Below are 12,623 nucleotides of genomic sequence, written 5' to 3'. Positions count from 1 at the left end.
TGTGGTGCTACAGAAGAATGCTGAAGATTAGATGGGTAGATCACATAACTAATGAGGAAGTATTGAATAGGATTGGGGAGAAGAGAAGTTTGTGGCGCAACTTGACCAGAAGAAGGGATCGGTTGGTAGGACATGTTCTGAGGCATCAAGGGATCACCAATTTAGTATTGGAGGGCAGCGTGGAGGGTAAAAATCGTAGAGGGAGACCAAGAGATGAATACACTAAGCAGATTCAGAAGGATGTAGGTTGAAGTAGGTACTGGGAGATGAAAAAGCTTGCACAGGATAGAGTAGCATGGAGAGCTGCATCAAACCAGTCTCAGGACTGAAGACCACAACAACAACAACAACATGAATGTAGTATTATGAGCTTACCCTGAACTATTACATGAGCACATGTTATTTTCTGATTCGACTAAAAAAAATCTATTGAAGGTAAGTACATTCTATGCTTCTTTATAATGATTCCATCACAACACGCCTATAGTAAGCATATTTTACTGTGCCTTAAAAGCCTTTGAGTTCTGGTACTGGCAATTTACCTAATGTATCATGGCTGACTGTGCTACATTCAACTTCTATTGGGGCAAACAGATATATTAACAAACTGGAAGATTAATACATTTGTTAATGTGTCCATGTTTCATCCTACGTGCATGAAAATGATGTACAGTCCTAGAAACAATTAAAGAGTCAGTTAAATAGTAACATTTAATACTGTAAAAAGGTCATGAAAGAGCAATACACTAATTAGATTGGTTTGACTTTCTTTATCTACAGAAACTTAAGGCTGCCGCCATGGAATCATTTTTTAGCAAAATTGGGATAAATGTATTGTATTATATTCTACTTGTTTTTATCCAGGATAACAACAACAACAACATGAATGTAGTATTATGAGCTTAGCCTGAACTATTACATGAGCACTACATTCATATGGGCCCAAAAGTCTTACTTGTGTTATTTTTATACAAATTAAAGAATTTTACTAAATTAGTTTAAGTGTAAAGAAACGTGTTATGATAACACCAGTTACCTTGGATCTTAGCGAAACAAAATAGGCTAAGACTTTTCAAATGGTAACAACTTTCAGATTTAAAATTAAATATGCCAGACTGAGTGTGCAGTACAGATTAAGGTGTTGGGTGTCAGCTTTTTTTATACCCCCATTGCTGTTAAATGATATGGATGTTTTACATCTGTCCATCTTTTGTCTTCCACTGTATTTTTTTGTCTTCCACTGTATTTTTACCTCAACTTTGAATCTAAAAATGGGCCCTAATATTTGTTTCAACTGTATTATACTACATATAATTTTAAGAACAACAGAAAATGTGGAAATATACTTTCAGTTGCTTGTTCCACATATTGTCTCAGATTTAAAAATTACATCTATCTGGAAAAATTTGTCTAGTATTACTCCATACAGTTAAAGATTTTTCTGTGGGCAATAGTGCTTTTTTCTGTTTGTGTATGCCTTGAAGACAATCTACACATTCGAAGCACTGGTATCCTAAAATATTATCACATAACTGATGTTTGAATGTTTATTTACAAAGTAGATCACTTCGAGAATTCTCAGAGTAGTGTAACATGTGCTCTGCTAAAATGTTCACATGTTCTCCTTGTTCCAGCTGGCAACACATTAATGCCCACAAATTTACTCTCACATGTTTTAATCGATCTTTGTTAACTATTAGTCAAACCTCACTATGGTTTTTATTTGAATGGAAGTTCATACAGTTAGTTTTCTTTATGTTTAGGGCCACTTTGTCTTTATGTGATGAATTTTAACCATCTTTGAGACATTTATTTGATTTCTCTGTCAGCTGGCTTGGATTTTTATTTGGGATTACTTAGTACCATCGTTAGTGAATGGAATTTATCCTCCATGCATGATAGTTTGTGGGAAACATTCATGAAGAAAAAGACTTTGTATAATATGGTCCCCTTAGTGAGACACACCTATTTAGGTTATGATAAATGTTTTATTAAGTTTTTTTGAAGTGAGATATCTCAACAACTTGAAGCACCCTGTGTGACAAGTGTGATGGAGGAGTTTCATTAGGAAGACATTGACTGAGACTTAATGTTGTAAGGCATAAGTCTTAAAAGTGAAGCTGGTATAATATTAGTTATGTTTAATGCATTTTCCTGGGCAAGCTGGTATACCTGTCCTGTTGTAACTCATTCCAGTTTCTTTCCTGATACATACTGTTGTTTCCTGTGCACCTTAATGTCACAAGATAATGACTGAAGATTGTATATGTATATACATAAAGGAAATACAGTGCATCACTTACCTGAAAGCTGATATCTGGCAGTGGTGGATAAGCATGACCACCTCCTCAGATATGGATCACACAAACAGCATGCAATCCGTAAATGTGTGGTGTGCTTGTCTCTCTCTCTCTCTCTCTCTCTCTCTCTCTCTCTCTCTCTCTCTCTCTGTGTGTGTGTGTGTGTGTGTGTGTGTGTGTGTGTGTGTGTGTGTGTAATTGCAAAATTAGAAAATCAAAGTTACTTAGGCATTACATGGTTCAGTTTTTAGTCCTTAATAGGCATTCTTTATGAAAAGAGCAATTAAAACACAATTTTACTATGCTGAAGTCCTAAAGGACTATCTTGTGAACTAAATAGCCTGTCAGTTCATTAGTAATATGTTCCAGGGATTACTTTGCATTATAGATTGTAGTGATGTGCAACACATCACAAATTAATTTGGACATATGATTGCATTCTCAACATTTTTAATTTTGCATTTTTGTTGATGGTAATATCACTAAAGTTGAACATAACTCCACTAGTCAAATGGCAGTGAGAGATGTATGTATAACCTTGCTGGCAATTTGAAGGCAGCACTGAGTGGGGTTTTAAGAGCACCAGACATCTAGGTCTAAGTGAGCTTGGTATGGGTTAGGACAGAAACACTACAGTACATTACATGAAATCCCAATTAGTTTAAATAACACAACAGTCTGTATAGCAATACAGTATCATTTTTTAAAAATGCTGTAATATGAATAACCCCAAATTGTGTTTTACTGTCAGTGTTGTTTTGTGGCAGTTGTGTACAAATTGTAATCATTATAGTCAATACCTTTCTTAAATTGGTTTCTTGAATGTAGTAAATGTGTGCCAGTGCTATATTTATATTCTTATTCTTTGTCATCGATGCATGGAGTTGGACATTAATACATATACAAAATTAAACAAATCATTACTCTCTCCTGTCCAGTTAATAGCTCTCTGTAGACTAGGCAGTGATTTGAAACACACAGTTAAATTACAAGAATCTAGCTTTCATCCACCTACTCATGCCAACTCTCATCTGCAGGTTGTTTACCACACAAGCATAGGTCTCTTTGGACCCTGATTCTGTCTTATTACTTTCTCACATATTTCACAATTTTTCCACACTCCTTTGCTTTTCCCCTTTGTCTTTACTTACCAGAAGCAGAACATTGCGTCACCAAAAGCTGGACATAAACATTCATGGCGAGTACACTTACCTAGTTCAGCTTTCTATCTGCTATTCAAATAAAAGTTTAAAGAGATTCATTGTCCTTTCATTTTCAGAATGTTAAAGTCACAAACTGTGATATGAAGACATGCAGTCTGACTAGTTGGCTTGGTATTTAATGAAAAAATTAAGTTTTTTACAACATTAATGCATTTTTTGTTTAGTTTAGGATGGTTGCCTGAAAGTGTGTTCTCCCAGCAAAAAAATAATTTACTTCCCTTTTAGTTAATTTGAGATGGAAAATTTTTGTTTAGACTCTACATGCCAGAGGAAGCTATCATCATAAGCAATTCCTTTATGCCAACCTTGGTGTAAATGGGGGCAGTCTGTTCATAATTCCTATTTAAATGTGATGCTTATATTAACATTGCAAAATATCTTCACTTAATCTTCTAAAATAAAGTTTTAATACCAATTAATAAAAATAACAGTTCGTTCCTGCCAATATTAGTTTATTATTGCCAATATATATTAAAATGCAGGAAACTTTTTTCATTATCAGCTGACAGAAGTACTTCAGAAAGCAGACATAATATGACAAATTAAATAAGCTACATGTAACCTGAAGGAACAGATGTAAATAAAAAAAAGTAATATGCAGAATATAAAATGTAGTTTACATTTTAAGAAAAGATAATTCACATTTCCCAGAAACTTGTGCAACATACACAATAAGTATCCACATTGTTGGGATATCCCAATTTAAAGAAGAACTTCTATATTTCAATAGTAAGTTTGGTCTGAGCTTTAAGAAAAAACTTATTTCAATAATCGGGTTAGAAAATGGCTCTGAGCACTATGGGACTTAACATCTATGGTCATCAATCCCCTAGAATTTAGAACTAATTAAACCTAACTAACCTAAGGACATCACACAACACCCAGTCATCACGAGGCAGAGAAAATCCCTGACCCCGCCGGGAATAATCGGGTCAGACCAGAGCTACAACAAAAAAACTTATATATTTCAGCAGTCAGGCTAGGCCTGAGCTTTAAGAGAAAACTTAATTACTACAATCATTCCCTTAATAGTTCCATTACGTTGGATCTCAGATTAAGAAAATCCTACACACTATGCTGCAGTAAACAGTCGCGCACCTTCAAAAGTCTGAAGCTGACTGGGATGATTGCGTAGCTGGTGATGGAAAGGTAGCCTGAAAAGAAATTAAAATCCACATTAACATTACTGAAAACCTTTATTTCTAAATTATGGATTACTAAGTTTGTTGCACTAATACTGGGTTAATGTTGGGGAAAAATGTTTGTGTAACATGGCTTTTCTTATCCATTTCTGTATCGAAATATTCAATGACGGAATGAAACTCAAAGTGGCTCCACATTTGTGTGTATTTACATCTTTATATTGTAATTAGCTACTTAAAGTCATAATATGTATATGCCACACCTTAAAAAAACACTTAGATAACTAATAATAAAAAATATAGGCCTAGTTAATTGTTGCAATTTAGATGTCATGTAATGAGAATTTTACTGTACATGCAAGACATACTGGACCAAAGAAACAAAATGCCATGATGTTAATAACCTAACATCTAAACAAGATTAGCAAACAGTTTGAACGTGAGTATATTAATATGGGTGATAATACCAGATGTAGTTTTTCTGCCTAGATGGTGTTATAGTCAGGACTGAGATTTTAAGCTAATGGGGAACTTGAGGCAACTGCCAATCAGGAAGTTGTGTTAACACAAGATATGAGCACTTTTACCCATCAGCAATTATTCCATAATGTACTAATGCCACTGCTTTGGAAGAAGACGTGTTGTGAACTATGTTTGAACATTCACATTTGCATGAGAAAGTCACAAGCCAATGGAAATATGCAATGCTGCTTGCACAGAAGGGAACATCATGTACACACATCAATTTTTTTTTCGAATGAAACAGAATGTGTAAACACTTTATGACTGATTTGCAGTGTATCATTCAGCTGGCTTGCTGTGTAATGGAAGTATCCACACCAAGTTCAAGGTGTGGAGTGACTTCAGTTTTTTCAATAGCAATGTCTACAAATTATTCCACGTGACAGTCACATCAAATCATAATTAAGTATTTTCTTTTTCTTTAATTATACTAACAGAGCTACCTTCAGATAAAATAAGAATTATTTTAAAAATGGTGCCAGGAACTTGCATGTCATAGCCTTTATCAATACTGGATGTGAGGTCAGTCTGGAGGCAGTTTTCAGTTGCAATTTCTTATTTCTTTTGTGGATTGTTTCGGTTTTTACACCACCATTAGCACACAGTATTAAATTTATGCAAGTTAGCCAATAGCACTGTATGTCCAGCAGTGCTCCCTCAAACTTAAAAATGTTAAATAAATAATAATTACTTTATTCCTTAATATGCCCTTTGGGGAAAGGAAAGTTGCTAGATAAATTTCAAAATGCCATACATGACTTTAGAAATGTAATACTTACCATTTCAGAAATTTCTACTGTCTTTACAAATTCATTGCTTTGCTTAGAGTGTGGTCTTAGTCTTCCCCCCGGATGACATCTGCGACCTGCCAACTTGTTTTTTCTTCTGCTTATTGCAGTGGGCTGAACGGGAATATAGTTACCACGATTTTTTCTAGATTTTCCTGTAACAAAAATTAGAATTCATACAATATTGAATTACTTGCCATAACATTTATATAAAAGTATGTTTTACTTACCTTCACCAAAATTTGCCAAATAAGATGCACATACAGATGGCGTTTTAAGCTTTCTCAATTTTTCGCACATGACTTCAAGGCCTTTCCTCATTTCCTCAAGGGATTTATTTGAAAAATCTATGAGACGAGCTTTTATCTCGTCGATTAAATTATTATTTCTATTGTCTGGAACTGTCTCCATGTGAAGTGTCTCTGGCATCTCTTCTTGGCTTTCACAGAGCAAACCTGTGTCCATTTGCTCCAAACGTTCCGAAGAACTTGAAGCCCCTGCATTCTGAGAGCAATACAGAGGCTCTAGCCACCCTTCAGGAGGCTCCTCATTTGAAGCAATAAAATAATACAGTCTGCGTATACTGTCACTATCAGTCACCTCCCTGTAGTTTCCTGATGGTAAAACAGTACTGCCCCAGTCTATATGTTTGCAGATCTTCCCTGTATTGCCTTGGCAACAAGTGCAAACAAGAACAGCCATATTAACAATGTAATAATGATTCTCCCTTTCTTCACTGGGAACGAGCAGAACATCCTCATTGACTTGTCTGATTTTTGCTAGAATCTCCTGTGAAGGAGCCTTTATAGGCCTACAGAAAGACTTAGGACTTGCTCCATTAGCAGCATCAAGAAGTCTCCTCTGAAAATACAAATTCACCTTTGTGAGAAAAAAGTCCACCATCTGAACCACATTGAAGGCACGCACCCTCTCAAAAATCCTGTCCTTTAAAATTCTCATGAAGGCCTCACTTATATTATTTGTGTTGTGCCCTTCTATAAGCATACCTCGCCGATGTGAAAGGGTCCACAGTTCTCTCCTATCCCAATACCCTTCCAAGTATTTCAATAAATTTTGATGATTTTCACCGATGTTCCCTCTTGTTACATTATAGTTTACCACTGCTTCATTTTTTGTTTGCGCAAACATTATTTTTTTGAATTTCTGGAAGAACTCACACTGTTTTTGTTGTGGTATAGCATTTTTTGCTTTGAGAAGCCAGCGCCACACTGCCTGCAGGATATGGAATATACACAACAAAGTTTTTGTGTTTGGGAAGCACCTTCTAATTGCATTTTGTTCTGACTGGCTGTCGTCAGTCAGAAACACACTTGGGCCATTGATGTTTCCCCCAAAAATATTTTCCCCCACTATCTCTTTCAGCAACTCTAGTCCCATTTCTATAACTCCGCAGCTTTCTGAAGACATAATCAGAACTCCTAGTGGTAAACCTCCACACTCACTGTGAGTAAGTAAAACGAACACTCTGCTGCTATCATGATCCAGAGAACCAGTGGAATCCATAAATACAAGTTTGGAAGCAGCTTTTACATGAGTATGGACTTTTTGCATCAGTGGTGAGCAAATGCTGAAAAACAATTATACAAATATTAATAGTAGCTAAATGTATATGCATAAAGTTTTCATCAGACTACAAATTTGTAAATATACTCTTACCATACTATATAATCATCATCTTTCTGAATCATCTTGGCACACACAGCTCCAACTTCGCTGTTGTATTCCTCTAACCTCTGTTGTAACAGCTGCTTTCCTTCTTTGTTGAAGTCTGTTGGCCCATACTTTTTCTTAAAAACTTTGTTGAACAAATAGTGGCAAAAGTTGTAATCAGGACACCTGCTTCTGTCTGCAAGGACTAAAGGGTAATCTGAACAATTCAGCTGAATTTCAACCTTTATTGACTCAAGAGCAGTGGCTGGTGAATGACCTCTTTCAAACAGGGATATTAATTTTTCTTTGACATCACTTGATGGTTGCCTAAATCTTAAAGCAGCAGCATCTCAACACTGTGGTTATGACCCAACACCAAATTAACCTCACACGACATTTCCTTGTAGAGCATTACTTTCTCTACAGACTTACCTCTGTATCTATCATGCACAGCGTGAATTGTCACTGTCATTTTTGATGGACAGTTAGTGTTTTTTGTTGCCCTTTGCACTGAACCATGAACTTTTATACTGCGAGTATTGTGGTGACAGACCAGCCTTTGTTTGAAAGCAACATACTTTCCTGATGCAGGTTCAGTGCACCTTATTGTATAAGTTGTTTTTGTTTTGTTTTAAAACTGTGCCAACCACTGTCCAAACTCCTCGCTTGTTTTAACATCAACAAGGATGTTTAAAGATTTAATTTCTTGCACATTACAATCATTTCTGTGCAGCTCCAACACACGTGTTTTCCACTGCGGGAGAATTTCCTGTTAAGAGAGAAGAGCATGTATTACTATCACTTCTGTACTTGGTTTCATTTAAATTATTTCAGAATTTTCCTCCCTACAGTAACATACATTTGATATAAGAAGTGCAGCAGGTATGTAGACACATGGTAGACCAGACCACAATTTCATAAAAACCACCAATAAGTACACATTTTACCTTGGGTAGGGAGGGGTAAAAACAAAATAATATTTAAACTTTCGAAATTTTGGGTGAAAAGCTTTTGTACTCGTCAGAATATGGTTAAAAGTGTTTCATATTCACACAAACATTTCGCTGAAAAAAGAAAAAATACTTGGGGGGCACAAAAAAAAGACCTAGTGACTAAACTGAAGAAAGTGCCTACACAGGTGACAGAACAATAAAAGTATGAGGCAAGATAAAAAGAATTCATATAATGGTCTATTAGACATATCTATGTCAAACAAATTAATGTATTATAAGTTTTGAGGAAAAGGGTAGATTTTTATACAGAGGAAATATTAACTATGTCCATTAATGTTACAAACAGTATTTAAACTAATAGTTTTGGCCTAAACAAATTTTTCTAGACACTTCAGTCTGATAGTTCCAATTCCAAATCTTAAGGGAAAGACAAATGGACATGTTGGTGTGCTCCTATAGATTATTTAAAATTTCTGAAGTTTCTGGGTGATTAGAGCTGGGTGTTTGGTAAAATCTGAAAACCAATCCTTACTGGCAAAACTTCTTTTCTCTGGTAAATATGCTTTCTGTAGTACCTGAACAAACTCAGCAACAAACTGTTTTACCTTGAATGAAGTTACAGGAAGGCCCATGTAGCCAAGCAAGTATATTCATCTTTACTGAGAACAGATCTTTGTGTATTCAGAACTTTTTAGTATTACTCTCAGATACCAGTGGTATGTTTAAATTACAGTTGAGTAACAGCTTTTATTTACACCTGGCATTAATTTTAAACTACCACAGCATACTCTGTGTCTTTCTCTTAAAGGTTGCAGTTTAATGTAATTTCTAGGCATTAAACACTACTGACAGTCTAATGATTTCCAAATTGAAATACAGAGAGTAAACAAAAAAGTTACTAATTTTTTAAAAAAAAGCAAACACTATTTGTAATTAATCTGAACTTAGGACGCAGTCAGCTGCTCAAGATATGATTGCCTTCTGTTTACTCCACTTTTCCTCCACCTTTCCAAACAATGGAAAAAAACAACTCACAGTTTATATACAAATGTGTTTTATAATTCCAGTACACAATGTTAATTAGTTTTAGCTGATTCTGAAACTTCTTACACATATACATGTTTCACATATATGTGAAACATAAAGAAAAAATGGCCTACGAAAAAAGCCTTCTTTTAAAGGATCATTAAAAGTCTATGTGGGTAACAAGTAACATAAAAACCAAATTAGTACAGAAACATGTATTAAATGGTAATTTTCCAGTACCGAGAAATGAAAATCTGTCAAAATAGGTATACCGCTGTTTTATATTACGATTTGCGAGCGCTGTTTCATACAGTTATTAAATCTCCTGCTTACTATCACACCATTTAAATTACTGGAGCCCACAGCAAGATTTTTAAATGAGGATTTCTGATCAGGTAAACAAGTTGGCTGTACCTTCACCTTATTTCCTTCCATAATTTACTCTAATAATAGCTATTTTTACCCGATCGTGCTTATTATAATTTTACCCTACCAATACCCTTATCTTTCATGTTTTATTTGATCCCCGTAATTCTATAATCTTAAGTAGCCAACATTACCAAGTTGCCAATAACAACTATCAAGTGAGCAGTCTGGATTAATAGCTTCAAAAAGCAAGCAGAGAATACACCCACTTGAGAAATAGTATTAACTATTTCACTCTGCCTTTCGTTCGCCGACAGCATTATCATTGAAAGCAATGAATTTCAACGCTTAAAAAAAACATTAAGTGCAGAAAATTCATACTAAATATGGTACTTACAAATACTTCAGCCTTTCGCTCATCCACAACACTATCTTCGAACGAAATCATTTCGAAAATACAGTACGGAGGACACGCTGACGCAGGAAACGCATACACATACAAACACAATAGGGAGTAGTGACTAACACAAAATTTAATTTCGCGCGCACGCGCCTGATGCACAGCACTTTTTCATTGGTAGTCGTCTGGTGGCTTCTTATTCGTCGCTAGCTACAGCGCTCAGACAGTGTGGAGGGGAGATGGCTAGACCCCGGGTCAAGTCAGTATTCGCGTTTTGAAGCCAGGGGGGCGTGGCTCGCTGCCATGACACTCTGACCAAAACATTGCCAGTGTGCTATAACGCTGCGTGTATTAAGGTCGCTAATTGCACCATATACGCATGTAACGTCATCAGATTGGTTGTTTCAAAGTTTTTGTTTAAAATAAAATCTCGTAAAGGCGAAATTCCGCGTTTCTTCTGATTAAAAATAGTTTTTAATGTAATATTACAAATAGCTAGTCTTCAATGTAAACGATACAATTTTGTTAATTCAGTAATCAACGTGTATCACAAACTAGGGTTCTTTCTTTACTTATTCTTACGATCATCTGATTGGACGAAGCAATGCCAGATTTACGAAAAGTGACGACGTCTTTTCCGATTTTCGTGAAATACAAACCAAAACTTTTCAGTTGTTTGAGTTCAGAATGATGTATTGTAGCAGCTATTTACTAATGTGTAACAGACTGATATAGGTTCTGACCACCACCTATATCTGAAGAGGTAACCAAATGATCTGTCTTTGTTGTTCATTATTTAAACAATGAAGCAGCAGATAAATAAGTCTGATAAAATAACTCAATGTGAGTTAATGTTTAGCCAACAACCTGTCACATTGTGCACAACTTCATTCTGTTGTCAAGTGGAATATAACTGCGGATAATCCCAAGAAATATAAATTAGGTGTTTGTTATACACAAAACAGGTACTTTCAGTTTGCATAGCATTGACCCTGAGGAAGAAAACAAAACTCTTTGCCATAGAGTTCATACACACTTCAATACATACCCACATTTCTTCTCTTAAGTGATATGCAGCAGCTCTAATATGAGACTAGGGCACTTTTTTTAGTAACTAATAAATCAACTGCAGCAGCAGCACTTAAATGACATGCCTGTTAGCCAGGGCAGTATAACAGTGTTCCAATTTTCATCTGCTATGGGACTCATTTTAATATTAGTAAGGAGTTCTACTTATTGCTTACTTACCTTAGGTTCCAATTTCTTATTTTGGTATGGAAGAGATTTCTTAACAGGGCAACAATGTCCCAGTGTTTTTAGGTAGCTTAGGCATAAACCATTCTTCATTGAGCTTTGTTTATGTCATTCCCTATTTTATAACTTTCATTCTTTTAAATGCAAGCCTTTCTTGTCAAGCTGACAGGTATTTACAGTGGTACAAAATGAAATGATGAAGGGATTGAGACAGATCATGGAGCAAAACTTTACATCATAGTTTGAAAAGTGTGGAATGTCTCATTCAATAAGCAGAAGCTTCATTGCTTGCCAATGACAAAGTTTTACTAACATTGAAACTAGGATTTGCTTTTGAAATCATTGTCCTAATAAAAATATAGGCTATATATTCCTTATTCATTCATAAAAAGTATGGGAACTGGGAATGAAATAAAGCATAAATATTAGGTACTATATTCAGAATTTTATTCCAGCAAAAAAGCTTTTCTTGATCTGTTGTTATCCACTTTGTTGAACTGCTTGTCAGTGGTATACAGAAAAATCATTACAATGTGACTTTTCAGTTAACTGCCTTTTTCACAAGATTGTGGAATTTAAAAATAACACAGTTCTATGTAAAAAAAAAAAAATATATTATATGAAATTGAAATTGTAACAAAGTCCACATCATTGCTTGAGAATGAAAGAAATGTCTCAGTCTCCTGACTGATACAAATGTAATATTATTTACCATTCCACATACATGTGATTTATCACAGTGGTCTTGCATAAACCAGGAAAGTAGTCAAGCAAACAAACATAAGAAAATATGCAATCATTTATAAAATATGTCTTACTACAGATATAAACGTTGGGGGCTGTAGTTTCTGTACAACACATGGGTTACATTTCAATGGATTAGGGGAGAGACTGCTAGAAAATTTAGTGCCCGATGAAGTAGTGAAAAACCAATAACGCCCACCTGCGAACACTACTATCTCTCATTTTTTGAGAGTA

The 12,623-nt window shown here is 35.3% G+C and overlaps 1 protein-coding gene across 1 annotated transcript; it reads right to left on the bottom strand.

Moving 5' to 3' along the window:
- Nucleotides 1-5,470: 5,470 nt before the first annotated feature.
- On the bottom strand, nt 5,471-8,565 carry LOC126482068 (uncharacterized). Its single transcript, XM_050106044.1, has 8 exons — nt 8,506-8,565; nt 8,294-8,415; nt 8,079-8,248; nt 7,653-7,995; nt 6,206-7,563; nt 5,967-6,130; nt 5,678-5,849; nt 5,471-5,550 (listed from the first exon to the last, which is right to left on the bottom strand). Exons 1-8 carry the CDS (start codon nt 8,563-8,565, stop codon nt 5,471-5,473), a joined length of 2,469 nt encoding a protein of 822 aa, XP_049962001.1.
- Nucleotides 8,566-12,623: the final 4,058 nt, after the last annotated feature.

This window comes from Schistocerca serialis, chromosome 5 (genome assembly GCF_023864345.2).
Source record: "Schistocerca serialis cubense isolate TAMUIC-IGC-003099 chromosome 5, iqSchSeri2.2, whole genome shotgun sequence".
NCBI lineage: Eukaryota > Metazoa > Arthropoda > Insecta > Orthoptera > Acrididae > Schistocerca > Schistocerca serialis.
This window is presented reverse-complemented; position numbering and strand designations above follow the sequence as displayed.